This window comes from Heterobasidion irregulare (assembly GCF_000320585.1).
Source record: "Heterobasidion irregulare TC 32-1 unplaced genomic scaffold scaffold_13, whole genome shotgun sequence".
Taxonomy (NCBI): Eukaryota; Fungi; Basidiomycota; class Agaricomycetes; order Russulales; family Bondarzewiaceae; genus Heterobasidion; species Heterobasidion irregulare.
Window position 1 is genome coordinate 275,454 of NW_009258209.1, and position 25,807 is coordinate 301,260.

The following is a 25,807-nucleotide window of genomic DNA, read 5'->3' on the forward strand; positions in this document are numbered from 1 at the left end:
GCGTCACATGGGTTAGCCAGAATTGTTTAAAATCAAAGCGCTGGTGTAGTGGGCAGTGCAGAAGAGATCCAGAATCTTTGGCTTCTGACGACGTGCATAGTGGGGTATAGCAGTTGAGGTACTCGTGATACGCTGCGCCGACAGAATAACTAATTGCTTGGATGTACTGCGTCACAGAACGTACATGGTGGATGCATGACTCAATTGTGCTGTATGTTCACAATAACGTGTTGGGAGCATACAAGAAGACGTACTTCTTCAGGCGATGAATCCTTTAGCTGACAGTCAGGGTGGCATTGAGTAAGATGGCAACAAAAGGGAAATAATCACGATCCGTGTCACGTCTCAGACCGCCGAGTCGATGATCGAATTCATCGCCAAGGAGAATAACGATGCTTTAAGGTTGGCGTGAAAGCCTAGGGTGTGGTGGCTGCTTGGAGTTGGTATGTTTTGAGGAAAGGTCCTGGCGGGCCCACTTACGGCAAGTCCCGGCGGAACTCACAGGTCTCTCAAGGTCTTTCGTGACTACGCCTCCACCGCCCTTGTTTCCCCTCGGATATCTCAGTCTTTGCAGAACGTCCATAATGGAACGATCAGTGTTCTCTTCTATCATAATCACAAGATCTACGCTCCTCGCATGGCCTTGAACAAAGCGATTTACATGGGCGCAGCCTATCTTGCTGTAAGATGGCGACATCGAGCAAGATAGATGTATCGTCTAGAAGTCGCGTCATAGCAGTCTTTACAAGCAGGCAGTAGCGATCTCAGAAAAAGGCATCAGATTGTCTTGCAGGTATGTTGCATCAAGGATTTCACCAGGTATTGCGGCACGAAGAGGCACACGTTGACGGCACGAGGCCGAAATGCAGCTACGGCCCACGAAGAGCCAAAGTAGTGGACAGATGTTCTCGTCCTCCGTTATAGTGCCGGTCCAGCTTAACAGCCACCCAACAAGAGCGGACTGTATGTGAGAACAGGAGATTCATCTTCGGAAGACTCCTGCGAAGATTCCGGACTTCTAGATATCTCGTGTCTTGCCTCTCTTATCGCTCGTTCCTATCCGTTCTCTAGACGCTCCACCGGCGAATACCACGATCGTGACACGAAGAGATGGACGCTCTCGGCTGCTGAGCTGAGCATCTTCGGAATCGGAAGATGTGCCGTGACCGTGGCTATGGCGTTGTCCGCTGGAGACAAGCTCCCTTGTCCTCGTGCTGCCCTAGGCCGCCTAAGTTATATACTGTCGCTAGCTTGCCGCCTTGCGCATCGCGGCCTGCCAGCAGATCGGCCCCTATCGTGTTTAAAAAGCATCCCTCGGGCATGTTCTGAGCCTTCCTCCGGTCAACACCCACACCATATTCACTTGTACCTCTTCCCCCATCATGCTCATCCTCCATCCGTCGGCATCCTGCGATGTCTGCCTAGAGCCTTACAAGCCCGAGGACATTCAGGGACCCGTTCCCCGACCCCCTTGCGTGATTGAATGTGGACACGTATTCTGTGGCCGGTAAGGGTTATACAGTTCGTTTTCTAGCAGCGTCATGCTCAACCTCTGTTGTCACTCCTCAGCTGCATCAATAACCTCTCACGTTTAGCATGTCCGCTATGCAGAAGTCCATACGACCCACTCACCATCAGAAGGATGCACGTCGATATCAGCACTTCTGATGCCAGTAGCCCTGAGGACACCGAGAAGGGCCTTTTGTTGAATAAGATGATCGCCGTAGTACGCAATGGCGCGGCGGGGCTTGAGTATCAGGAGACCATCCAGAAGACCACTGCATGGTTGAGAGTTCGGGATCTTGACGAGGTGAGTACTTCGATATCAAGTTCGACGCACGGCGGAGGACACTTAATCTCCAACGAACCTTTGCTCTCTACAAAGGGGTGGGATGTTCGTGCGATGTACCTGCTTCTAACGCGTTATCAAGACATGCACAAGGAACACCAGAAGGCCCAGTTCGAATCACATGAGCTCGTGCAGGAGTGCAAGGGCTTGCGAGAACTATTGGCGTCCCAATCTGACAATGCGCGGAAGGAACTCGAAGACATCAGAAGAGAGCTGGAGGATGAGAAGGCAACAGCTTCGGCGGTGGAGCGGTCTTTACGAGACCATCATGCCAGGGCCGATGTTCAGTGGTCGCGGTGAGTTGTCCTGCCGTCCGTCAAGTCTGCTGAGAGTTTATAATTGTCTATTTCTTGTGTACTTCTTCGTTTATAGCAAGGTACGTTGTACCCCCCTATCTCGATAAACTAGGGCTAATTGATCTCCATCTAGTATGACTTGATCATGGACGAAGTTCGTAGGCTGCGAGAGGAAGTGAAGGTCATCTCCCGCGCTCGCCATAACGACAATGGTAGTCGTGCGGTGGCTCCTCAATCTTCATATCTAGCTATCGAAGGGGGTGATCCCGACCGCGTGCATGATATGGACGTTTCCACTGAGGCCGCAGATCCCGAGGGTGATGATGATCAGAAATTGGGACATTTCTCACCTCTTCCCCTTAGCCTTTCGTTTCCCATGGCGCTTAGCACGTTCAGCCCATTACTCAAGGGGAGCTCTGAAGACGATGGTTGCGAAAGAGCTTATTCTCGCGGATCGCGCAAGAACTCTGCAGGGGAGCGGGAGCGGGTTAATGAACCGATGGATGACGTGCAAAGCTCCACGACCCAGCCCCTCGCCATCGCCCCTCCCACGAGTCTCATTTCCCGTTTCTACGACGCCAACCCCCCAGAAGGCAGTGCCTCACTCCCACATCCTGCCCCCGCCTCCCTTTTGAACAGGCGTGCGGAGAAGCAGCGCGAACGAACCCCGCGAAAACATTCGTACTCCAATGCTCGCGATGGAAGAGTTGAGAGCCTGCGAGCACCCAGATCGAATGCATTGGACGACAGCCTTCCGGTCGACTCGGGCGACGAGGCGGAGTGGAATGCACGGAGGCGCAGACAACTCGACGAGCTGTTCACGGATCCTATCAGGAACATGCCACTACCTGCCACGCCCGGCGTTTCCAAGGTCGAGTCCCTCGATACTGCTGGGGAGCAGTCGCAGTCTCAGTCGCAGTCTCAGCAGCCCCCCGCCCAACCGCCTCAGCCTCAGCAGCTAGCCTCTTCGAGACCTCCGCATGCCCAACGCACGACGCCGCCGATTTACGTCAACCAAACGCAGACTCGCAGTCGCAATGGGAGTATCTACGTCGAGCCTCAGCCCGTGTCTGCCTCGACACTGCCTCGAACGGTCTACTCCTCTTCCTCCGCCTCATCTTCGAGCTCGATTATGGCCCCTGCTCTAGTTCTACCGCATCGGCCGAAGGCCATCTCGCGCGCTAGCGAAGCCGCCGAGGCGTTCGAAGCGGAGAAACAACGACGGAAGCTGGAGGCAGCCCGCAATACCGAAGGTCAGGCTGCAGCTTCTGCGCAAGCCGCGCCAGCCCTGAAGGAATCGACAAATGCGTATGATGGGGGCTTGATGCGGAGGGTATCTCTCGAACGAAGACCAAGTGACCGTAAACCAGCCATCGACGGTGGTAGTCTGAGATCTAGGAGAGTGATCTCTCCGATGGAGTCGTGATTTTCAGGTATGATGCATTGTAATGATTCAATCATGCGCGTGTTCGTCTTTGAGCTGTGCTCGTTGTTTTGTTGTTTATTTACTCATTTGACTTTCCATGACATCCATCATCACGGTTCAACATAACGTTTGTGCTTTAGGACGCTATGTGTGCTCGGTTTAACAATAAATCTTGGCATATTCACTGTACGATACTTGAATCTATATCATACCCCTCCTATCATTTGTACGAACCTCATGACTTGCATGCATATTATCTAGGGTTGTGAACGAGTCAGAGCTAGTCTACATCGGCATTGCGATTCCATCCATCGTAAATCGGTCCCCTCAAATCAAAGACAGCTGAGAATTTCTATACTTACAGTATACATCAGATTGAATTGAACGTGGTTCTGGTAGTGAGGGATCCCATAACGGTGGGAACAAAGCGAAGAACATTGGAGAGGTCGGAATGTGGTACATGCCTGATCGATTGAGGACACATGCAGAGTGGGGCGAAACCAGGAATAGAACGGCGAGAGGGTAATAATAGATGGCGTCAACAAGAATACTGTCAAGCGGAGCAGTGAAGCCCTGCGCCGCAGAACTGTGCCACGATGAGATACAGAATGACCTATATAGATACCGTGTGTGAGTGCCGCTTCACAATTCGCAAAGAGGTGAGTCAGGCGCACCAATGCGACTAGAACCCCTAATGCGACCACCCGCTTGTTCTTCCACCACATTTGTCTCCGAACGGTCCTCGCTCCTCGCCTGAACGCGGTAGCCTGACTTGCCATGGTATCCGTTTTGTCAACAAGTAGCTCAATCCGTTCCCCACGGCTCAGTATCTGTTCTACATTCTGCACCATGATATCTTTAACTTGAGCCAGCTCGGATTGGGCACGTGCGAGCTCGTCCGTCGGCGGATTGGTGTTGTATGTATACATGAGCTGCGAGATTGTTGGGCCGAAAGATGATTGAAGAGAGAGATGTACGGAGTCCGAATCGAGGCTAGACGACGACGGACTGGAGGCAAACTGGAACAGGTCCGCGTTGATAGTCACAATGGAACGCGGTGGCATGTGTAGCGTACCTTGCGTTGTAAGTCGCCGAGAAACGTGAATGGCATTCGTCTGCATATTCCCCTGTGAGACCGGCGAATTGCTCGAGGAGGAAAACTAACCTCCCAGCAGAATCGTCTGCCATTACGAGGTATACGAAACCTCCATCTGAGATGTAATGGAAGAGGTACTGTTCCCAAACATAAGTGAGCTTGCTATTGTTCGGAGGGATCTTCGAAAGTATCGTTTGCGTTGCTACAGAAAAGGCCACATCCTTCAACAGAATTGAAGGGAATCAAGATGTCAAATTCGAACCTTGCGAGAAGTCACGCTTGCCAGCCTGATGCTCAGCAAGAATTGTGGACCCTTGAGCGACGAGTGCGTGAATCTGGAATCGTCAAATCATAATCAGAAAAAGGACAGACTCTCGGGCTTTACATATGTCGGTTCGCTCACAAGGGACATTTCTGGGGTAAAGAAGGTTGCCGACTAAGAGTAATAATACGCTGTGCTGTAGCAGGGAATTGGGTGGTGGTTACTGTAGGTGACGGCGGCCGAAGTCGGCACTACGTCGTTAAACTTCAAAAGGGAACTCAATCCCACGGTAATTTGCTGTGGGCGTCACACACACCCGCACTGCGCAGAAGCGGATTCCGGAAGACTCTAAGCTGGAAGTCTGACGATGATATAAAGTTCAATGCCATCATAACCCTGGAATCTCAGAGTAGTGTTATCACAGCGTAATGGTAGTACAAGACTTCGTTATCTCCTGTTATACTCGTACATGAACATAGCCCCTCAAAGCCTGATTCACTTGGTCGCATGAGCAGCATCGTGAGGAGGCTAAAATGCGTATCTCGCTTGTCAGCCAGAGTTGTGGAGCAAATGAAGCTAACATACAGGAGACGTGATGTCCAGCACTCGAGCCAACGCGTTGAACTCGTTGGCTGTGGGAGTTGCCGTACCAGTGCACACTAAAACACAGAATCAGCGAACCAAACCGGCGCCCATGGGAAAGACCCAGGCAATAAATCAAGGAACACACGTGCGACAATGTGTTGCTCGGGAAGCCCCAGTTGCTGTGCGATCTGGCCGTAGGAGTAACCTGGATATACGGAATGTGAGCTCGAGCGAAAGTCATTTTTGTGGGAGCAGAGTTTTGGTACTACCTTTGCGCTCCTTGGCCGCAGCGAGAGCCGCGCATTGAGGGTTGGGTGCCATTACTCAGTGAATTTATTTCTTCAGCTTCAGTAGCGAGCGAGAAGGGGGATCAGAAGAAGGCACAATGAACAGCTGATATACTTTTATACTTGTTCACCTGGGCATACTTTGTAGTCACGCGGGAGCACGGCAAGCCAAAGATCAAACCGGAACGTGATATGGAAGGATATGGATCCATCGCAATTGGATGAGCGACACGAGACTGTTTTGGTAGTGAGAATGGACGCATGGTCATTCGTTGTGAGCAAAAAGCTGGCGATATCGGGCCATCGGATGACTGTCCTGAGATTGCATTATCGGTACGCAATCTGTTGACCATTTTGAACGCGACTCTCGAAATCGTAACGGTATTTTCCAAACGAGGCAAGATCAACATCTTATCGTGCACGAGCACAGCACCATCTATTTCAGGCGTCCGTGGGGCCAGTGCACGGACTTCTGAAGCCGGTACCAGCCTTCGGAGTACCAAGTATGGGGGGAAGAAAGACGCTGTGGTGCCACACATCTGACGACTGCTATAAACCGGTCGGCCGTCCTGGTCGAAGCACCGGGTGCGAAGTCGGTGTGGGCGCAATGGAACGCACGAAGATGCGTGTCCGCCACTGCTGTTCTGACACTCAAACACGAGGCTGCGCCGAGAGTCATGCGGTACGCTAGCTCGGAGGCCTGAAATTTTTCTCGATAAGTGATTGGGAAACACGACTCGAGGTGAAGGCACATACGGTATCGAAAGCTTGCATATCGCGCAAAATGCCGTGCAAATTCACAGTGGAGGTGATATTCGCCAAGCGACACCCGTGGATTGGCATCCAATGAGCAGTTGTATTCATCGATGAGTGATGCGTTTGGGTACATGCACCAGCAGGAACTGAATATCTAATGATGGAACGGCTAATGGATTTTGTGAATGAAGTGAGATACAAGGTATCATAGGCTGCGTGTAGACTGCCTCCGATGAAATGGAGACCAGAATTGCACTGTTGCAAGGCTGGTGTACAATCATGCATTTCATCTATCATCGTCACAGCCTTGACTTACATAGAAATGCCCTACCGAACCGAGGTAGGTTGGTCATTGTAATACGAATGAGGCTCCGTCGATGGCACTCAGATGAGAAGCCCCATCGTCACTCCAGGAAAGGGGTGGGCTCTAGAATTTGCACTGACGAATGATGAGAGCAGTACAACATCTGGTATCGGATTCTCCTCACCGGAATACCACAGAAGCCCAAGTGGAAATGCTGTTCCGTTGGAATGTTCGCGAGAAAAACGGATCTGAAACGAATACGATAGCGATGACCGTCGATCACCATGGCTAGAGCCCGTCTATAGCAGATCTTGAAGTTTGATCGTGTACACGGAGATCCTCAGTTTTGAGCGTCTTGCAGTGGAGTTTCAATGAAAGAGGCATCCGGGATAGACAATAGTATGCACTATACCCATCGAAAGTACTGCGTCTTTCTAGACAAGCTTATTAGTTAGACTGGTATGGACGAGGCTCCGCATTCTGAGAAGAACTGGAGCAGAAAGTCAAGGCTATCCAGAAGATGCCGTTGTTTGCGAAAGGTTCCGATATGATCATAACAACCTCCGAGCTTCTGCTTCAACGTGTTGAGAGTCCAGAGAAAACAGAAGACCAGGTGAGGGACGTGCCAGGATGAATCAGTCGAGACTATGAAGTGTTTGCACTTGTTTGGAAATTGCTTCGGCCCGATATGGATAGCACTCCGCCACATCCTGCTCGACATCATCTTCAAGCACAACAAGTTCCATCCACCTAGACCTCAAGTCTGCAAAAATGGTGCGTTGTCAATCCTGCATAGACGAGTTCATCGCGGTGGACGAGTTCGTCTTGGGTGAAAACGCATGAATTGAGATGGATGGCAGAGCTGACGTTTGGATGTACCCACTCAGCCCCCCAAGAAAGTTAAGGCACCCAAGGAGGAGACGACCGTTTCTCTTGGCCCCCAGGTCGCGGATGGCGAGCTTGTCTTTGGCGTGGCACACATCTACGCGTCGTTCAACGACACCTTTGTTCACGTCACCGATCTTTCTGGCAAGGAGACCATCTCCCGCGTCACCGGTGGGTTCCATCCGCGAAATTTCACATTGCAAGTGACTCATGCGGGCGTACAGGTGGTATGAAGGTCAAGGCCGATCGTGACGAGTCTTCACCGTACGCTGCCATGTTGGCCGCGCAGGACGTTGCTACCCGTTGCCGTGAGGTTGGCATCACTGCCCTCCACATCAAGCTTCGTGCTACTGGTGGCACTGGCACCAAGACCCCTGGCCCTGGCGCCCAGAGTGCTCTTCGCGCTCTTGCCCGCTCTGGCATGCGTATTGGCAGAATCGAGGACGTCACCCCCGTCCCGACCGACTCCACCCGTCGCAAGGTACATTTTAACATCCTCATGTTCGCTCCAATCACCGTTCACTGACCTGCACTGTGTCATGTAGGGTGGTCGCCGTGGTCGTCGCCTGTGAACGAGTTTTCTCCACACAAACACGGGAGAAACCAAAATTGTCTGGTGGATTGTACTGTACTTTGTTTGATGATCAATATGTCGCCGCTCGACGCGCAACAAGCTTCGGCTTGTCCCGTGGTCATGCACTGTTTTGAATTCACATTGTCGTGCATCCTAAGATGTCTCTTTATCACGAAAAGTCAAGTTTGAGAGACGGTCAGTCTAACGCAATGTGTTGGCCGACGGTTAGTTTCGCGCGCACGAGATTGATGACATAATCGTCAAACACGTATCACGTGCCTAGGATCGAACACCTTGCGCCACCTCCGCGTTCGTTCTCTTTCCTCTGCCATCTTCAGGCCTCATTGAAATCAGACCGCTACACATTCTACTTGCACTGAGATCACTTGAAAGTGTGTCAGTAATCATATTCAGAAGAAACAGAAATATCAACAATGCGCTTTGGCGTCCCTCAGTCTAAACCTGCGTCCCCAGGGATCAGGTATATACACAACATAATCATACTCGTTCGAAACATTTGAACAGGCTTTTTTCAGGTCGAAAGATCATAGGCGCTCTGGGTATGGTCTCAAGGACCTCCCTTCGTCCTCGGACGAAGATGATCGTGACGCTTCTAGCTCTTCGGAAACAGAGTCGGAGGCATCCGAATCATCATCAGACTCGTTTATGTACCGTGGCAAGTACGAGGCGCCATCACGTCTCCCGTAAGTTAATTCATTCAACTTGAATATCTGCTGTGATTCTCATTCGCGCGAGATTGTTTGCAGCCGTGCTAGTACAAGCTCGCTGAGCCCTACCCAGCGGAATCATATGGAGGACACGGTAGCTGCAATTCGGCTGCGAGTGCGACACCAAGATCCATATGAAGAGTGGGAGAGGAAGACGCGGATAGATGCATTTGTACGTTCCTTTGCTTAATGTGACTCAGTCTGGATGCTGACAGTCAGTTTGCTATCGCAGCATACTGCTCGCAGAGAAGAAGCAGAGACCCAGTCGCAGCACCATAAGGAACAGGAGACATCACGGCTACATGACTCAAAACGGCAAGCCGATTTGTTTGCGAAGGAGTTTGAGACCGTTCAGGCACAGCTCTCCGCACTCAAGATCCGCAAGCAGCGAGAAGAGCAGGAGATCATGGCGAGGTGGAAAGTCCGCGAGCGGAAAATATGGGAGCGCATTGATGCTGCAATCAAGCTGGAGGAGGACCGGTCGCGAGTCAAGTTGGAAGCGGAGCGCAAAGCCAAAGAGGAAGATCTGAAGAAGAAGAAGGCTGAGGAAGAGAAACGCAAAGTTGAGGAACAGAGAAAAAAGGAGGAGGAGGAGAGGAAGAGGAATGAAGCTGAGGAGGGAAAAAAGAGGAGGGAGAAGGAAGAAGAGGATAAGAAGAAGCAGGAGGACATGGAGAGAGTGCGGTCGGAGCTGTTAATGAATGAGGTTGAACAACGTCGGGCGTTGGGGCTGACGTTTGCAGAAGATGATTGGAAACATGCTCGGGCAGCGTTGAAGGTACGTTCTTTCCTGCCTGCGTCTATGATTTTGCTGCTGCTGTCATGTCTAAAGCCTTCTCTACTCCTAATTGCTTCCCTTGTAGCAACTGAAAGCGGGGCCCATGAGGATGGTGAAGGGAAATAAGGAACTGAAGAAATTGTGGAACGAGCAGAGACGCAAAATCGTCCCGAAAGTCGGACAACTGACAAACGACGCCCAGTCCATTTTTGAGATCGTACGTGTATTGTCGTGCTTAAACGTCCTGTTTACGCTTACTCTGAGGAAAGTCACAACAAATCGTGACTTTCTTACATCCTGAACTCCCGCGAGAGGTGTACTATGCCCTCCTTTCGTCGCTCTCCAAGTCTATTCTCCTGCAAGCTGAAACCGAAGTCACGGCGGAGAAACGAAGCGCGGGCCCCCTCGCACAGATGACCATCAACCTCATGTGCTCCATTGAAGGCTTCACGGAGATTTTCTGGGCGAAGCTTTGCCAGCGCGTTGGCGGGTGGCCGGTCCCAATTTCCATTCCATCGACAGACGTTGATGGACCCTGGACAAATGACACGAGGAAGAAGGCGATGGGATATAGAGAGGAGGAGAGCGCAGCGGACTATACCATGCGCGTCACTGGAATTCTCAGAGTCTACTTTGCGATGATGTTCGCCCAGGTCGAACAAGCTCTGGATAGGCCATTTGCAACACAGAGATATTGGACGTATTTTTCCAGGATGTTGGGGCAGCCCAGTTTGTTCGCGTCGCCCCTGTCTGCGGAGATTCTGTCAGGTTCGTCTTTGAATTTCACGTGATCAGGCATGGCAAACCAACTGATTCATCTTTGGGCCGCTCTAGTTGCGCTTGACGTGGGTGGTGCCCAGGCCAAAGATATCTGGGGGATGCAATGGATCAAGATGCTAGCTATGGTCTACGAAGGCGTGACGACAGGGATGACGGGCACGGGTATGAAAATCGGTGGGGATACGCCGGATGGAAGAGCCGCTCAAGTTCGAGTGCAGTTGGAGGTTGAGAGGGCATTGCGCGGCACCAGTTAGACTCCTGTCTTGCAGCACCCGTCCTGTGTCGGTAGGGCGTCTTTGCACCTGCTAGGCCTTGATCGTGTGATTGCTGACTGATCCTTTGTCCCCATCACAGTCTTCTCCTATGTCTTTGGCCTTCGACTTTGTTCATGTTGTACGGCTTTAGTGTGTCTATTTTTCCATCCTGTTCATCGTTTCGTGCTCTCGGTCTTTCGACGTACTGTACATTTCACCCACGCCCACGCCGTCATCCACCTACAATTCTCACGTGCACTCTCATACATTCATAACCACATGCTCGACGATTATTGCCTCCGATCTGGATTCCGAGCCGTGGATATCTCCTTCCACTTGCGTGACACCTTCGTGTTCCTGCGACGCTTCGATGGTAAATAGGCTGCGGCCACTAGGAGATAGAGACCTGCCTATCTCGCCGTCTGGCAGTCTGTCTATCGGTGGGTCTTCTTTGATCTTCCTATCGTTCTCCCGCTCGGATCTTGCGGTCACGCTCGTCGAGGTTGGCTATATCGAGGTAAGTCTATTTTGAAGGCGTCTCATCACAGGGCAGCTGGACTGCTCCGGCCTTGATCCCTTTGTACAGCGAAGCTAGGTCCGAATGAGTCCAGGTACGTTCGATCCAGAATGTATGGCGCTGTAGACGTGTCTCGTTCCAGCTGCGGTTGTGAGCTCCGTGTTCTGCAATCGGGCTGTCGCTCAATCAGCCTGGTGCTGCTTCCAGGCGACCTGTGGCGTGCATGGGTCAATACTTGATCCAGATCGACTCTTGGGGCAGCGGAGCCACGTCTCGGAACACGCGATCGCTGCGATGGGAGACTCGGCCTCGGGGACGGAATAGGGTGCAGGAAGCCGCCCATCGGATGTGGTCTACAGTCCGGCTTGAGGCCAGCAGACTCGGATCAGCTGAGCCTTTGCAGGGACCACCGCTGAGCATATTTTGAGTCCACCACAAAGCCTGCTGCTTCGGGGTTCTGAGTGCGCAGTCGGCGTGTCGCAAAGGTGGCTCGTCACGCACGTCCCGTGCATGTTTCGTCTTCTCGTCTCGTGCTTGGCCTATCTCGGGCTTGGAGTGTTTCGTCCTAGCATGGCTAGCGGGCGCCCGCAGAGGGGTCGAGCAGGATGCCGTGCTCCCGGCCTAGGGGGCGCGCTTCGATGCACACTCGCCAAGCCCGCCATCTCCGTATGTTCGTATGCTCGGGTGTTTGGGTATTTGTGGGTATGTATGGGAGCTAATCCGGCATCTTCTTCTGGCCGTCCTCCTCGCGATCGATTGGCGAGTGGATTTTGCTGGGTCGATCGGGCGGGAGAGCCGGTGGCCAGACTCGCGCTGCTCGAGCTCCGAGGCAGCTGACGGCGCACGCGCGAGCGTGCGCAGTCCGCTGTGTGCTTTTCTAGGACACGACTTGATCAGCGTTCGTTGGACTATTTGGAGCGCGCTCTGCGTGACGTGCAGGGAAGGAAGGCCCTGTCGCTCGCCTCGGTCGCCGTGAGCGGCCCTCCTCCTGCTCCTTCGAGCGGCAGGCGTACGCGTCAGGTGTCAGCACTCCCGCTATTCCCAGCGCAGCCACACGCGCACGCTCGCTCGTTAATGCCTCTGAGCACACGTTCCCTGCGCGATTTCTGCGGCGACAGGGCTCCACGCACCCCATGCACCCCATGCACCTGCCGTTCGCGTACAGAACGCAAAGTCGCCCACGGGGAAGATCTTCCCCGCCTTCTGCCAGTGGCTCTCGTCTGGCACCGCGCGCCTTCGACTTCCCACTGTGCCCTGCGCACCGTATACGCACCACGCACTTGCCGTTATCAACGTACCGAACGCCAGGTCGATCGCGGGGGATCTTCTTTGTCTTCTGCGAGTGGCACTGCGCGCTTTCTGCGGTGCCTGCCCTGCTCGCTACCAGCTCCACGCACCGTTACACACACACGCACGATCGATCCCGCGAGGAGGCGGGGCGGGGGCTTCCCAGTCTTCTGCCAGCGCCTCCCGTTTGGCTGAACCTGGCCGAACCCCCTTCTGCAGCATCCACCGAACAGAGCCCCACCGTGCCGCGTCTGAGAAGCAGGCGCCCTCGCCGTCCCTCGAGTGAATAAGCGAGAAGAAACAAGGCCTGCTCCTGCCCGCTCCCGCATCTCGCCCGGATCTTCTCCCGCCGAGGGCTCCGAAGCGTCTCGCGTCTCGCTCCAATCAAAGGGCCCGTCAAGTCAGCAGGGACTCCTCCGTCGGTTTCGAGCTGCCAACCGGGGTAAAACCCCATCCCCATCCATCACACTCATTCAATATTCCCTATCCGCGCCCCGCAATGCACATGCATCGACGCATCGACGCATCACGATCAGGAGGCCGCATCACGGCAAGCAAGACCATCGCGCCCGTCCCGCAGCCAGGTCGGACCCAAGGTGAAAACCGTCCCCAACAAAAACGCATCTATGTATATGTGTGTGTGCAAGCCGTGGCACGCATCGGTATCGGCATCGGCACGTACGTACTCGCAATATAGGTACGACGACCGCGAAGCAAAAAAAGAAAAGGCATCTAAGCCGCCTCCTTTCGAAACGTCCTCGGAGCCTCCACGAGAAGCAGCGACATCCAACCATACCAACAATCCAACAATCCAAAGACCAAAAATCGAAACGACAAACGCGTCGAGTCATTGAATAAGGTGTATAGTACCAACCGAAAATAGGCATCCTGTCGATCCTATCGTAGTAAGCGTATGTATCAAAGCAGCCAAAGCAGGCAGGACACGACGAGCGAGCGAGCGAGCTCGACGCGCCGCCGCCGCCGAGTCGTGTATGTATCGTAAATACCATCCGCATCCGCATCCGCATCCGAGACCTGGCCGAAAACAGTCCTCTGACGACTGGCACCGGCGGGTGTGTCCAGAAGTAATTAGGGGGTGGGGGGGCAAGGAGGAAGGAGGAAAGAAAAGGGGTGGGGGGAGGGTATGTGGGAGAAGGCGTGAAGAGGCGTGTGGTACGGTCGTAAGGACTTACTTACTACTAAGCGTATCGAGAAAGAAAAGAGACGTGCGTAACGAAAAACCGTGACTGGAGAGAAGAGTTGGCTACAAACGAACCGAGACGAAGCGTAGTGAGGCTAGACGGTGCTAGACGAAGCAGGCAGGCGAGCAGGGGGCGCAGCAGCAGCAGCAGAAGCGGGATAGGGATAGGGATGGGACAACGAACAGTCGCAACAGAGCACCGCGCCAAGTACGTCGGCGCGTCAAATACAGCAAGACGAGACGTCCGTCCGTCTGCCGTGCTGTGGGGTAGGCTGTGGTAGGCGGGGTAGGCTGGGGGTAGGCTGGGGTAGGCTGGGGTATGTGTGGCAAGAGGCCAAGCGGGGATCTCGATCTCGAGATAGGGGCCGGATAACAGGCCTGGGGGAACTGGGGACGCGGGGACTGGAAACTTGGAACAGGGAACAGGGAACAGGGGACTGCAGGCTGGGGACACGGGGACGCGGACGCGTAAGAGTCGAGAACAGAAAAAACAGAAACAAAAGAAACGAAAGAAACAGAAAAAAGAAAAAAAGAAAGACTAAAAACTCGACCAATAAACTACATACGAGAAAGGAGCCGAAGAGCCGAAGCGCAAGGTGAATAAACAGCGTGCAAACCGCCAACCGCCAACCGCCAACCGCCAACCGCCAACCGCGACCCCAAAATCCATCGACGCAGCCAGTAAGAAAGAAAGGGCAAAGCAGGGCAGGGCAGGGCAGGGCAGGGCAAAGCAGGGCAGGGCAGGGCAGGGCGGGATAGGGCAGGGCAGGGCAGGGCAGGGGGATAAACCGCGGCCAACGAACCAACAACGTAGCACGCAACAGTGCCACGACCAGATAACACAGAACAAGCAAGCCTAAAAGCAAACCAATAAGTAGACGAATAATACGGGTGTCCGGGGAGATGTATGTATATATATATGTGTGCGTAAGCGTAGGCGTGTGTAGAGGTATTGATGGACGGATGTGGTGGTGGTGGCGCGAGGCGAGGAAGGCGGCGCGAGGCTAGCTCCGCCGTGTCGTATGAATTGATAGCGGGCGGGGCGGGTCGGGTCGGGTCGGGCGTAAATCGAGGCGTGTCGAGAGACGGGGAGGGGCAGAAATAGAAGCAGAGCACGGAACACAAAACACGAAACACGAGGCACCGGAGTGAAAAAAGGACGGAAGAGAAGATCGATGGCTTGTTCCGGGCCCGCAGAACGAGGACGAAGACGAGGACGAGGACGGGGACGAAGACGGGGTCGGGGACGAGGGCGAAGACGGGGTCGGGGATGGGGACGGGGTCGGAGTCGGGGACGGGGACGACGGCAAAGACGGGGATGGGGTCGGGGTCGGAGGCCAAGTCGCATCCAGAACAATGCCTCGCGAAGCGCGGAACAGGAGACACAGGCGGCGCGGACCAACCCGCCAGCGAGCCAGCGCGCCCGAACAAAGCGAACGAGGGGACTCGCGACCTACGAATGAACGAACGAACGAAAAAACATCAGTCAGCACCACGCCCCGCGCACCACGCCCCGCGCACCAACGTGCGTCCGAAGCCCAGATCCGACGACCCGAGGCCGCGGACGCGTGGACAGGGGGCAAGGGACAGAAAGCGAGCACGAGCGGGAACGCGAACGCGACGCACCTGGGCACGGACGGACGGTATCCGATACGATCTCTAATCTCCCATCCGCCATCCGCCATCTCCCATCTCCCATCTCCCATCTCCCATCTCCGCATCGCCCATCTCCGCATCGCCAGCCATCCAAACCCGGCACCAAACCCGGCACCAAACCCGAACCCGAACCCTCGCCGACCAGAAACACCAAAACACCAAAAAACACCAAAAAACACCAAAAACACCAAAAACACAAAAAAACACAAAAAACCAAAAAAAAAACCAAAACCAACCGCCAAAGAACCGAATCAACAGACGCGGGGGTCCAAAGAACGAGCGCGCCCCCCCAACTCCTCAACTCCCCAACTCCTACTCCTCAACCCCGCCCGACCACAGCCCCCGCAACCCGCGGCCCCATCGGCCTCGCCCCCGCGGCCCCCGCGGCTCCCGCAGCAGCCGCCTTCGCCGCCGCCCCGCTCGCAGTCGTGCTCACCGGCGGGATCCACACCTCATGCGCGCCCGTGCCCGTGCCCGCCCCCGCTCCGGCGCTCGCGTTCAACCCTAGGCCCCGCGGTACGGGCGCGGGGCTCGATAGCGTGCGCGTCTTGCTCTTCGCAGTTGGCGTGGACGTGGACGTGGACGTGGACGTGGTGGTGGGCACGCGCGAGAGCGGCGAGCTCGGACTCGAGGTCGGGAACGCGTGCGATGGGTGGTACTGCTGCTGCTGCTGCTGCTGGTGGGACGCGTGGGAGGTCTGGGCGGGCGTGCCCGCGCGCTGTGCGTGCCCGAACGTGAGCGAGTGCGAGAGGCTGTGCGCGTGCGCGGCGGGGGTTTGGGTGCGCGTGGGCGCGGTGGACGGCGCGCGGGCGAGGCTCGAGCCTGTGGTGGCGGTGGTACCGGTGCGGTGGAGGGGCGCGGCGGTCGCCGCGCGCGCCATGCCCAAGCCCATGCCCATGCCCATCGCGGACGCGGACGCAGAGGCGGGCGCGCGGGCTACGGGGGCTGGCACCGCCGACGGCGCGCGGCCGATCTGGTGCGCGTGGGTGCTGTGGGTCGACATGCTGAGGCGCGTGAGCGAGGGGAGGAAGTGGCTCGCGTGCGCGTGCGAGTTGGCGTGGGTGGGCGAGGAGACGCGGGTGGAGGGCGGGGATTGGGACGGGGCGCGGGAGAGTGGGGGCGCGGCGGCGGAGGTGGAGGTGGAGGCGGGGGCGGATGTTTTTGGGCGGGGGAGGGCGTGGCCGTCTGTGGCCTTTTGTGTGTGGACCTTCTGTGCGGAAAGGGGGAAGCGGGGGCGGGGTCAGTATGGAAGCGGGTGCGGGCAGAAGGAGTGCGAGTGCGGACCTGTCTGTGGACGAGACGCGGGCGAGTCAGCGATGGGGTAGAGACAAAGGGAGGCGGGGGGACGCACTTGAGGAGCTCGATCTCGAGTTTGCCCTTTTCGATCTGGAGCTCGTCGATGCGGTCCTTGAGGGCGTTTTCTGCGACCTTGGAGGCCTTTGCGGCGTCCTGGAAGGCGGTGTGGTTCGCGAGGATGGCGCGGAGGAGGAGGGCGCTGAGGTAGAGCGAGGAGGACTGCGGCGGAGTGGCATGGGCGGTGGCAAGGGCGGTGGCGGTGGCATGGGAAGCGGAAGAGGGGGATGAGAGCGCGTTCGCAGCGGCGCGGGGGAGGCGGGAGGAGGGGCGCGAGGTGGAGCGGGTGAAGGAGAGCGTGTGCAGGCTACTCACCGCATCGGGGTTTCGCGCGTCGGCGGCGAGCCAGTCCGTGATCTCGCGATGGAGGCCCGCGATCTCGTCGACGGAGCACTTGCGCGCGGCGAGCAGCGCGACCTTGCGCTCGAGGGCGGCGCGGGCTGCGTCGGGCGCCGCGGCGGCGGCGGGATCGTGATGGGAGTGGGCGTGGGCGACGAGGGAGGCTTTGAGAGCGAGGTCAAAGGGAAAGTCGTCTTCGATGAGCGGGGCGCGGGGGCTGCGGGGGCTGCTGCGGCGGGGGGTGCTGGCGCCGCTGGGGAGGGCGGAGGGCGGGGCGGAGGATGTGGTGGAGGAGGAGGGCGGGGGCGGGGGGACGTCGATGCGGACGAGGCGGATGGTGGCGGCGGAGAAGGGGTCGCGGCAGAAGGGGCAGGCGGGGGTGCGTGTGCGGGGGGTCTTTTCGATGATGGTCGTGCAGCACGGGTGGCAGAGGACGTGCCCTGTGTCCGCGAGCGAAGAAAAAAAGATGAGTCAAGCGAAACGGGGGTGGAGAAGGGTGGACGACGGACCGCAGGCGATGGAGTGGGGGAGGTTGCGGGGGCCGTACTCGACGGCGCAGACGTCGCAGAGGGAACCGGGCTCGAGGGCGAGCATGGCGTGCAGGAGGAGGGAGGGAGGGACGGTCGTCGTCGTCTAGCGTCGTCGCATTCAGAAGGGGCGAAAAAGTTTGCACCGGAAGCGCCCCGCGGCGATCTAAATACCTCCCACCCGTCCCGTTCCCACACTCCCGAGTCCGAGCCACCACCGCGCCACGCCGACGTCCGAGCCCTGCGCTGCCCCGCGATGGCCATTGCCTCCGCGTGCCTGCGCGGCGGGGTTAGGGTCCGAGCGACCACGACGCCCGCCGACCGCCCGCCGACCGCCCGCCTCAAGCGCCGCACCCGCCTCGTGACCCCCTCGCACGACCACGACCACGACCACGACCCCCGACCCCCTATCGTTATTTCCGTCCCTCCCTGCCCTCGCATCATCGTCGTCGTCATCACCACCACCACGCCCCTCGATCCCATCGCCGTCATCGCAGTCGCAGTCGCCCCTGTCACCCAGCCGTGCAACTACGCCGCGCGTCCTGCGTCCTCCGTGCCCTCTGCCCAGCCGCTGCCCAGACCCACTCGCCCCCGTTTCGTGCGCTTGCGCGGCCTTGCCTGAAACATCTCCATCCCCAGCGCCGTTGCTGGTGCTTCGCCACGGCTCCCACGGCCATTCCCTGTCATTGCCCGTGCGTCGATCTTCCCGTCGCCCCCCGTCGCAGTCGTCGCGGCCTTCGCAGCCTTCGCCCTTCGCGCCCTGTGCCCTGTGCCCTAACAGCACAGGCGCACAGGCACCGCCGACGCCCGCGCCGCACCCAATCGAATCCTCGACGAATATCGAACGCCACACGCCACACGCCACACACCGCACACCAAAACACCAGCCGTTCAACGCCAAACACCCAACAAATCTGAAGCCTGTGCCGGACCCGAATCCGAAAGCGGTGCCAAACCCGATCGATCGAGCGGATGAAGTCCACCTTGGGATCAGTAAGGCAAGGCAAGACAAGGCAAGGCAAGGCAAGGTAGGAATGCAGAAAGACAGGCATCGAGCGATCGACCCCGTCCTCGCGCCTTCGCGCCGTGCGTCTGTGCGCAGTAGTTGGATAGGAGCCCGCATTGCGCGCATTCCGTTCCCCGTTTTGGCTCTCCGTCGTCTCCCATTCTCGAGCTTCCGTCTTGGTCTTGATTTTGATCTTCGGCGGGGGGTCGTCCCCCCTTATGTCATCTTCACACGCGCTCGTGGAGTGTGGGGTATTTTGGGTCTGGTATTTTCGTGTCTGGCGTCTGGTGTCTGGCGTCTGGTGTTTTTCCAGGAGGCCGGGTGTTCTTGGGTCTCGGGTTCGTTATTTTCGCGTTCGGCGTTCTCGCGCGCGGTGGTCATCATCTCGCGTTCGGCGTTCTCGCGCTGACCGTGCGCATTGGCCGCGCTCGCTCGCGGGTGCGCGATTCGCGTGCGACGGACGAGGGTGGCGGTCTAGCTATGTGGCGGTCGGTGGACGACGGGCGCGACGCGCTGAGCCTGCGCGCGCGCTCGCCACGGCCGCTTCGCCGCACCCACACCCTGGTTCGCCACGTCGCGCCACGTCCGACGGCTCGGCTATCCGCCCGGCCACTCGCTCGTTCGCTCGCTGGTTGGATGGTTCGCTGGCTGGCACCCGGTGTCTGTGTTCGCTTGCGTCGTGGCGCGCGGCGGCTGGTGGCTATTGTCGGATTGCGGGGCGTCGCTTCGCTGCTCCGACACGTCCGGCTGCCTCCCGCAGGTGCAACAACGCCGGCGGTGTCGGCCCGTGCGCTGCGCGGTGCAGAGGCGGCGCTCGTTTTGCTGGCACGATCTGGGGCTGGCCTCGTTCCTCGAGCGACGTCGCTTCAGCCCCTTGCTCGAAAGCGCGCGCGGCTCGTCGTTTTGTTTTTTTTGGCGAGGCGAAACGCTCGCAACGAGCGGGAGAGGGGATCGCACGCATACACGCAGCGCGCGCGCGTATTTTTTTTTTTTTTTTTTTTTCGATTCGCATCGTCGCAGCCCTGAAGCTGTTTCCGTTCTCTAGCGTCGACGCATCGGGCGCTCGCGTTTCCGAACGCCACCGTCCGCGCGCCGTCGCGCACTTATCGAGGCCTCATCGATAAAACTATCTATTATATCCCATCGTCGCGAAAGTTCGGACCCCCGCGCGGACACGTTGCGCGCCACGTTTTTCTGCCCTTCGAGCGAGACGAGTGCGAAGTGGCGAGCGTGCCGTGGCGCTGCTTGTCTACGCGCCGCTTTCATACAACAGTTTCCTAGCCCAAGCACGCGGGCTTCGTGGCCAGATCCTCCTGCGTCTGATTCTTCCGATTGTCGAGAGGCGGTCGCCGGAGTCGTGGCCCGGGCGTGCGCGCGCGGGGACTGCAGGGTCGCGAGCGCATTGCGAACACGAGGCGGAGGTGGCGCTAGGGACGGAGTGCCGTGATGGCTGTTATCGCGAGCCGCGAGTGGGTTTGCGGGACGCGTCGTGCGGCCCCCGCGCGGCCGGGGGCGCGGCGCGGGGGCTGTGCGTGGGAGGGATTGGGGAAGCGAGGAGGGGCGCGTCGGCGCCGTCGTTTCTCGATGCGCGAGTTTTCTCTCTCTCTCTCTCTTTCTGCTCGTCCGGCCTCGGTCGAGAGACCGCAGCTCGCTTGCCTGTGGCCAATCGAGCTGGAATGGGCCGCGTGTGGGTGGCTCCCTGCCCACGCGAAGCACGGCTCGCGGGCGCTGTTGCGCCCAATCCTGGCGCCGCGCTTACGCTGGGCAGCAGCTTGTACCTCATCCTTGCTCCCGCCTTCGTCTCTTCTCTCCCCTCCCTTCGCCTCCGCTCCCACTCGTCCTCTTTCCAGCATTCGACTACCCAGCCGGCGCGCTTCTGGGCACATACGCACGCACGCACGCGCGCGCGCGCGCGCGTACGTACGTACGTACGTATACACGTATGTATGAGTAAAGCAATGATGACGCCCCCGCGAGACGTCAAGCGCAGCATTGCCGCACTTACGTCTTCGAAGCGCGTATACGCACGGGGGTGCTTCTCCGGAGCCCTGCGTGCGCCCACACTCGCTCATACGGGGGGGGGGGGGGGTGCGGACGCGCCGGGATGCAATTGGGCCTGGATCCGGGGAGGGATCCGTACCGCGCAGGTCGAGGACGACAGCGGGCTGAACTCTATGTGGCAGGCCCGAGCGGGGGCCCATTCAGTGCTTTCGGTACTTTGGGCGCGCCCGATCGGCGGGATGACGGCAGCGGGGCGACGGCGGGTGTGTTGCGGGATGGTGCCGAGCTCTGCGGTCCTGCGTCCACCGTTCGCGGTGTCTGACGTTGGACCCTCCCCCGCCCGACGTGCACATCGACCGCTCGATATCGATCGTGCGGCATCTCGACAGAATACTCCCGCTTCTGCAAACGCGATCAGACGCCGACCGTGGCGTTCATCTCCGAGCTTGGCGTTCATTTACGAGCTCGTGCGGTGCTTCCCCGCACGTTTTACGAGCTTTGTGGTAATGGATGGCTCTCCGCGGGCGGGGCGCGTGTCTGGAGGAGTCTGGAGCTCGGGCCTGGCGAGGGCTTCCTTTTTGCGGGGTCGGAAGCGTGCGCGCCGACTGGATAATCGCGCATCGCGGGGATGCGATTACGGGTGTGTACGTCTCTTGTGCTCCCCCCCCTCCCCTCGCCGTCGTCGCCGTCCTCGAAGCGAGTCTATCAGCGCAATTGTTTGCCATGCCATCACACTGTCTGCGCGATCTACTGAAGAGCGATACAGGAGATAGGTATGTTCGCCTGAGTTTCGCGGTTGATATGAACGAAGCGGCGCGGGATGTTCTTGAGACGGTGCCGTCAGTGCTGCCGTCATGTTTCTTGCACGCGCCTCTCGCGCGGTCAAAACGGAGAGATCCAGTAGCAGCTTGAAGATGGGCACGGCGGAGGATGGTACTGACATGAGAGATAAGGTCTATGGTTCGTACACGTGTGTTTGGCGTGGCCGCGCTGAACGTTAGACGCAGATCCTGAAGTTTGAAGTTCGAAGGCCTGAGGACGGGTTCCAACTGGGACTCGGCGCTCCATCCTGCGAGAGCGCGCAGACGCCGTGCGCCAGTGAATGCGCCCGATTCTGCTTCGAGCATCCAGCGTGCCCGTTCCGTCGCCGCTCCCCTCTCGTAACGCGGCGAGTCGACTTGGGATCTGGCCGCCCGGTGTCTTCGCGTTTGCGCTCCGTCTCGAACTGGGTTTAGCTTTCGGGTTTGCCCAGGACGCGCCTGGCGGCGTGCTGTCAGGTCTCCGTACGCGTTTGTGGACAGCGGCGCACGCGCTTCGGCGACATCACGCATCTGTCATACCGTGCTCGGTGGCTCGCTCCTGCCTGCTTCTGCTTATCTTTGCTCGCGCACTCCTGCAGGCGCGCACCCGGGAGGACGCGTACGTACCTCGCATGTATCTCCGTCCTCAGCGTCGCCTTCTTTGGCTTGCATTCGTCTCCGGCCCTGGCTCTGGTGCTATCTATCCAGCATGCGAGCTCCACGATGCACTCCTCATAGGTGGACCTCCTCGCTTAATTAGAGTTGGCTCGCACGAGATGTGATGCGATGCGGTGCGGTGCGGTGCGGTGCGGTTGATGCGATGCCGTATTTTGACGGGTTGGCAACAGAGATCTGCTTGGCCCCGTTTGGAATCGTCTTTGGCCCGCGTAGGGCGCTGGATTCGGTTTCTGGATCTTGCATTCGTCAGGCTTCGTCGGGACAGAACATTGAACTTTGTTTCCTTGTTTCCGAGAGCGCTCGCAATTGTACGCAAGCACGCACGCACGCACGCACGCACGCACGCCTTCGGAATGGCGTGTATACGCCGTCGCGTTGCGCCACATCTGCATCTCTGCATTGGTCAAGGTGGCAAGGGCCGAGACGCCGGCGTTCCGCGCGCGAGAAGGGCATCTATTAAGCAAGCTGTGTCGTCGCGAACGTCGTGGCGATGTCCCTGCCTTGCGGCCCTCGCGAGGCGCTCCCACTCGTGCGCAGGACGACTCGGAGAGGCGGTTCTGACCGGGCACCGCTCCCGTCCTCCCGACTTTCGAAGTTCGACGCGCGGAGGTTCGAGGCTTCGCGGCGACCGAGAGGCCCCGAGGAAACCTCTTTGCGCGCGGGCGGCGCACGATTCAAGGGACGCGCTTCGTTGTCGGCGATCGGTCCCTCGCTGGATGCTGGACGAGGCACAGTATGGGTCTATGCGGTGCAGGCTGCGAGGCGCGAGCGTCGACACGCCACGCCCCCTTCGCGCGGCACGGGGCGGGTTCCCGGAAATCTGACAAGCTCGCTCCGTCCAATGGCAGTCGTGCGGCGTATCAACTCTGTCGAGCTCTGTTGTGGCTCCGGACGTTCCGAGTCTACTTTTCGTTCTTGCGAGGCCTGGACGTTTGGATGTTTGACGTGCGCAGGGTCGGGAAGGCTGAGCGTGATTGGAGGGATGTTTGTGCTTTGAATGAATACGGATACGGAAGGTGGGTTCGCACGGGCGGCTACTGACAGTATGTAGGAGGCAATGCGAGCTTATTGAATGGCGAAATACAACATGATAACAATCGGACTGAATCAGCCAAGCGCGTTTGGCACAGGACAGGGATACACATAATGGCAAGAAATACAGCTCATCTCGTTGACCAGCTCACAAAGGGTCTTACTGTGAGACCAAGCAACTTAGCGTCCATGGACCTGGACCCGTTTACGCAGAGCGTCGTACATTTTCACAAAGTCGAACGCCGTGAAGCCATGCTCTTTGAGCTCGTTGCCCAGGATGTCTAACGACTCTCGGGACATGCGTCCCAGGTCGTCTAGATCATCCGCTGTACGGACACCTTGCTCGGTCAAAGCAAGTACATTGGACTCTTCCAATCTGAGTTCACTGAGGAAATCTCGGATCGCTTGATGCGGCACCTCTGTACGTGTGCCGCCGATTTCAGGAGGCATGATGGTCTCCTCGAAAGGGCCCGCAAGCTGGGGAAGGTTTGATGGCGTCAGTTTTGTCATGTTGAACATTGAATGAGGAGTTGAGCGTGAACACCAAAAAAGACGTACGGACTGCCCAATTGACGAAGACAGCCTTGGCTTCGAGGGATGAGGTTGAATTGACACGAAGTCAAATTCAAGGCGACGTTTTCTCCCTTCCTTGGCTTCATTATCATCCATTGAGCTGGCAAGTGCCGATGATCGCAGGGTCAAGGAACGTTCTCTGAAGCCTATCTGGGACAGGGTTTCTTCTATCTTCGGGATTATATTTTCTGCTGGTCATAAGCGTCAATAGCCAGGGAGCATGCAATTTGGATTTCAAGCGTACTTGATGAGCCCGAAGCTTTGCGTGCTGCCCTCGTAGAAATTTGTCTTAGCACATTGGTTCCAAATGTGTGAACTGCTCATAGATTAGGAGTGAGTGGGAGATTCAATGAATAAGGATGGTGGATATACTAGTAGGGACTTCACTGTCATCTGTGAGGTTGATAAAGTTACTCCAAGGTATCGAGAGGACGTGATCATCCTCCCAGCGTGAGTCACCCACACTTGCTTTGCTCACCACACGCTTGACTGTCTGCCGTGATATATTGTGGTAAGCAGCAAGTTTTCTCAGAGGAACCCCGCGCTTTGCAGACTCCCGAATCATGGCACGTTGCGGCTGGCTTAGAGTTTTACCAGAGGTTAAAGGTGATTCAGGGAGCTGTGAAGCGAGTGAGGCATCCCATAGCATCACTTACCATCGGTGGGGATCGTGTCCCATGTTCGGGGAACCTCTGTTTTCATAGCAAGCTGTCGGCGATGCTGGTAGTGCGTGACGGCGACCTCGGAAACCTGGCAAAGACCTCATTGCAACTCCGATCTATTCCGAAACCTCCATCTAATCTAATCTCGCCGAGCCTCGCCATCAATCATTTTCCCTCCTTGCCTTCTCCTCTGCCTCTGCCTCCTCTCCTCATACATCGCCCATCATGCCGCGCCAATTCTTTGTTGGAGGTAACTTCAAAATGAACCCGACCACCCGCGAACAGAAGCGGGCTCTGATCAAGACCCTCAACGGGGCTACGCTCGACCCTCAGACTGGTATGCAACATCCACCTCCATCGCATTCTAATCGATCGTGAACGTTCTGTGTGCGATTTTCGGCGTGGTTCTCGGAATGAGTAGAGGTCGTCATCGCGCCTCCGGCTCTGTATTTGATCCCGCTGTTGGAAACGTTGAGGAAGGACATCAAGATTTCGGCGCAGAACAGCTACACCAAGACTGCGGGTGCGTTCACCGGCGAAATCAGGTGCGTCTCATAGCTCCATACACGGAGGACGTGGATGCCATAAAATACATTTCTCCCATCGTAGCCCCGCCCAACTCGTCGATGCCGGAATCCCCTATGTCCTCCTCGGTCCGTCCCGATTCAGCTGTGCATGCGCGATGCTATTCGATCAGACTGACGACGCGCACAGGCCACTCTGAGCGCCGCAGCATCTTCGGCGAGACCTCCGCCTTGGTCGCGACCAAGACGCGCGTGGCGCTCGATGCCGGGCTCAGCGTGATTCTCTGCGTCGGCGAGACGCTCGATGAGCGCGAGAGCGGCAAAACCCAGCAGGTCGTCGAGGAGCAGCTCAAGGCCGTCATCGACGTCACCAAGGCGGAGGACTGGAGGTGCGCGCCCACGCCATCCATCCAGCACCCCGCATGTTCTCGGCATTGATAATTCTACTTGTAAACAGCAAGATTGTCATCGCCTATGAGCCCGTGTGGGCCATCGGCACCGGCAAGGTCGCTACCTCTGCCCAAGCGCAGGAGACGCACAAGGGCACGCGCGAATACCTCGCCAAGGCGGTCTCGCCTGCCGTCGCCGAGAGCACCCGCATCATCTACGGCGGAAGCGTTAGCGCCGCGAACTGCAAGGAGCTCTGTGCGTAAACATGCCCTACATTATACCGAACCCTCAAATGCTCATACATTAACACAGCTACGCAGCCCGATGTCGATGGCTTCCTCGTCGGCGGCGCTTCGTTGAAGCCCGAGTTTGTTGACATCGTCAACTCAAAGAAGGCATAG

At 57.4% G+C, this 25,807-nt stretch overlaps 14 protein-coding genes across 14 annotated transcripts; 7 read left to right on the plus strand and 7 right to left on the minus strand.

Annotated features, from left to right (window-relative positions):
* The first annotated feature begins 2,927 nt into the window (after positions 1 to 2,927).
* HETIRDRAFT_412430 (uncharacterized protein) lies at positions 2,928 to 3,847 on the plus strand. Its single transcript, XM_009554346.1, has one exon. It carries the CDS (start codon positions 2,984 to 2,986, stop codon positions 3,569 to 3,571), a length of 588 nt encoding a protein of 195 aa, XP_009552641.1. The 5' UTR covers positions 2,928 to 2,983; the 3' UTR covers positions 3,572 to 3,847.
* A 277-nt stretch (positions 3,848 to 4,124) lies between these two features.
* HETIRDRAFT_56470 (uncharacterized protein) lies at positions 4,125 to 5,002 on the minus strand (the record flags this gene model as incomplete). Its single annotated transcript, XM_009554204.1, has 5 exons — positions 4,125 to 4,184; positions 4,246 to 4,590; positions 4,647 to 4,686; positions 4,737 to 4,869; positions 4,930 to 5,002. Coding segments are annotated over 5 exons (651 nt in total), but the record flags the coding sequence as incomplete, so codon positions are not given.
* A 268-nt stretch (positions 5,003 to 5,270) lies between these two features.
* HETIRDRAFT_412431 (uncharacterized protein) lies at positions 5,271 to 5,883 on the minus strand. The gene is made up of 4 exons (XM_009554347.1): positions 5,784 to 5,883; positions 5,660 to 5,719; positions 5,515 to 5,588; positions 5,271 to 5,457 (listed from the first exon to the last, which is right to left on the minus strand). The coding sequence occupies exons 1-4, from the start codon at positions 5,833 to 5,835 to the stop codon at positions 5,425 to 5,427; spliced, it is 219 nt and encodes a 72-aa protein (XP_009552642.1). The 5' UTR covers positions 5,836 to 5,883; the 3' UTR covers positions 5,271 to 5,424.
* Positions 5,884 to 6,237: 354 nt separating this feature from the next.
* Positions 6,238 to 6,854, minus strand: HETIRDRAFT_331529 (uncharacterized protein; the record flags this gene model as incomplete). Its single annotated transcript, XM_009554729.1, has 2 exons — positions 6,238 to 6,501; positions 6,558 to 6,854. The coding sequence occupies 2 exons, from the start codon at positions 6,852 to 6,854 to the stop codon at positions 6,238 to 6,240; spliced, it is 561 nt and encodes a 186-aa protein (XP_009553024.1).
* On the plus strand, positions 6,645 to 7,446 carry HETIRDRAFT_412432 (uncharacterized protein). Its single transcript, XM_009554348.1, has 2 exons — positions 6,645 to 6,996; positions 7,046 to 7,446. The coding sequence occupies exons 1-2, from the start codon at positions 6,946 to 6,948 to the stop codon at positions 7,151 to 7,153; spliced, it is 159 nt and encodes a 52-aa protein (XP_009552643.1). The 5' UTR covers positions 6,645 to 6,945; the 3' UTR covers positions 7,154 to 7,446.
* On the minus strand, positions 7,313 to 7,582 carry HETIRDRAFT_224151 (uncharacterized protein; the record flags this gene model as incomplete). The annotated part of the gene is made up of 1 exon (XM_009554728.2): positions 7,313 to 7,582. The coding sequence occupies one exon, from the start codon at positions 7,580 to 7,582 to the stop codon at positions 7,313 to 7,315; it is 270 nt and encodes an 89-aa protein (XP_009553023.1).
* HETIRDRAFT_148938 (uncharacterized protein) lies at positions 7,581 to 8,475 on the plus strand. The gene is made up of 4 exons (XM_009554349.1): positions 7,581 to 7,635; positions 7,749 to 7,917; positions 7,971 to 8,227; positions 8,292 to 8,475. Exons 1-4 carry the CDS (start codon positions 7,633 to 7,635, stop codon positions 8,316 to 8,318), a joined length of 456 nt encoding a protein of 151 aa, XP_009552644.1. The 5' UTR covers positions 7,581 to 7,632; the 3' UTR covers positions 8,319 to 8,475.
* A 655-nt stretch (positions 8,476 to 9,130) lies between these two features.
* On the plus strand, positions 9,131 to 10,860 carry HETIRDRAFT_56728 (uncharacterized protein; the record flags this gene model as incomplete). The annotated part of the gene is made up of 5 exons (XM_009554214.1): positions 9,131 to 9,220; positions 9,281 to 9,826; positions 9,912 to 10,043; positions 10,096 to 10,594; positions 10,661 to 10,860. 5 exons carry the CDS (start codon positions 9,131 to 9,133, stop codon positions 10,858 to 10,860), a joined length of 1,467 nt encoding a protein of 488 aa, XP_009552509.1.
* A 370-nt stretch (positions 10,861 to 11,230) lies between these two features.
* Positions 11,231 to 12,954, plus strand: HETIRDRAFT_108184 (uncharacterized protein; the record flags this gene model as incomplete). The annotated part of the gene is made up of 3 exons (XM_009554350.1): positions 11,231 to 11,377; positions 12,003 to 12,237; positions 12,317 to 12,954. 3 exons carry the CDS (start codon positions 11,231 to 11,233, stop codon positions 12,952 to 12,954), a joined length of 1,020 nt encoding a protein of 339 aa, XP_009552645.1.
* Positions 12,955 to 13,271: 317 nt separating this feature from the next.
* HETIRDRAFT_412435 (uncharacterized protein) lies at positions 13,272 to 13,803 on the plus strand. The gene has a single exon (XM_009554351.1). The coding sequence runs from the start codon at positions 13,291 to 13,293 to the stop codon at positions 13,516 to 13,518; it is 228 nt and encodes a 75-aa protein (XP_009552646.1). The 5' UTR covers positions 13,272 to 13,290; the 3' UTR covers positions 13,519 to 13,803.
* Positions 13,804 to 17,480: 3,677 nt separating this feature from the next.
* On the minus strand, positions 17,481 to 17,807 carry HETIRDRAFT_240776 (uncharacterized protein; the record flags this gene model as incomplete). The annotated part of the gene is made up of 2 exons (XM_009554352.1): positions 17,481 to 17,653; positions 17,723 to 17,807. Coding segments are annotated over 2 exons (258 nt in total), but the record flags the coding sequence as incomplete, so codon positions are not given.
* A 3,429-nt stretch (positions 17,808 to 21,236) lies between these two features.
* On the minus strand, positions 21,237 to 22,078 carry HETIRDRAFT_108181 (uncharacterized protein; the record flags this gene model as incomplete). The annotated part of the gene is made up of 2 exons (XM_009554353.1): positions 21,237 to 21,449; positions 21,512 to 22,078. 2 exons carry the CDS (start codon positions 22,076 to 22,078, stop codon positions 21,237 to 21,239), a joined length of 780 nt encoding a protein of 259 aa, XP_009552648.1.
* A 1,359-nt stretch (positions 22,079 to 23,437) lies between these two features.
* Positions 23,438 to 24,479, minus strand: HETIRDRAFT_164640 (uncharacterized protein; the record flags this gene model as incomplete). The annotated part of the gene is made up of 4 exons (XM_009554354.1): positions 23,438 to 23,734; positions 23,816 to 24,021; positions 24,075 to 24,146; positions 24,203 to 24,479. 4 exons carry the CDS (start codon positions 24,477 to 24,479, stop codon positions 23,438 to 23,440), a joined length of 852 nt encoding a protein of 283 aa, XP_009552649.1.
* A 187-nt stretch (positions 24,480 to 24,666) lies between these two features.
* HETIRDRAFT_461226 (uncharacterized protein) lies at positions 24,667 to 25,807 on the plus strand (the record flags this gene model as incomplete). Its single annotated transcript, XM_009554355.1, has 6 exons — positions 24,667 to 24,829; positions 24,914 to 25,037; positions 25,102 to 25,145; positions 25,207 to 25,405; positions 25,474 to 25,661; positions 25,719 to 25,807. The coding sequence occupies exons 1-6, from the start codon at positions 24,718 to 24,720 to the stop codon at positions 25,805 to 25,807; spliced, it is 756 nt and encodes a 251-aa protein (XP_009552650.1). The 5' UTR covers positions 24,667 to 24,717.

Coding starts and splice junctions, on each gene's coding strand:
- HETIRDRAFT_412430 (XM_009554346.1), top strand. CDS start 2,984: ATGCCACTACCTGCCACGCCCGGCGTTTCCAAGGTCGAGTCCCTCGAT.
- HETIRDRAFT_412431 (XM_009554347.1), bottom strand. CDS start 5,835: ATGGCACCCAACCCTCAATGCGCGGCTCTCGCTGCGGCCAAGGAGCGC. Junction 5,589..5,659: donor CGAGCAACACATTGTCGCAC/GTGTGTTCCTTG, acceptor TCTGTGTTTTAG/TGTGCACTGGTACGGCAACT. Junction 5,458..5,514: donor TGCTGGACATCACGTCTCCT/GTATGTTAGCTT, acceptor TACGCATTTTAG/CCTCCTCACGATGCTGCTCA.
- HETIRDRAFT_412432 (XM_009554348.1), top strand. CDS start 6,946: ATGAGAAGCCCCATCGTCACTCCAGGAAAGGGGTGGGCTCTAGAATTT. Junction 6,997..7,045: donor GGTGGGCTCTAGAATTTGCA/CTGACGAATGAT, acceptor GATTCTCCTCAC/CGGAATACCACAGAAGCCCA.
- HETIRDRAFT_148938 (XM_009554349.1), top strand. Junction 7,918..7,970: donor GACCATCTCCCGCGTCACCG/GTGGGTTCCATC, acceptor GCGGGCGTACAG/GTGGTATGAAGGTCAAGGCC. Junction 8,228..8,291: donor CCGACTCCACCCGTCGCAAG/GTACATTTTAAC, acceptor TGTGTCATGTAG/GGTGGTCGCCGTGGTCGTCG.
- HETIRDRAFT_412435 (XM_009554351.1), top strand. CDS start 13,291: ATGTATATGTGTGTGTGCAAGCCGTGGCACGCATCGGTATCGGCATCG.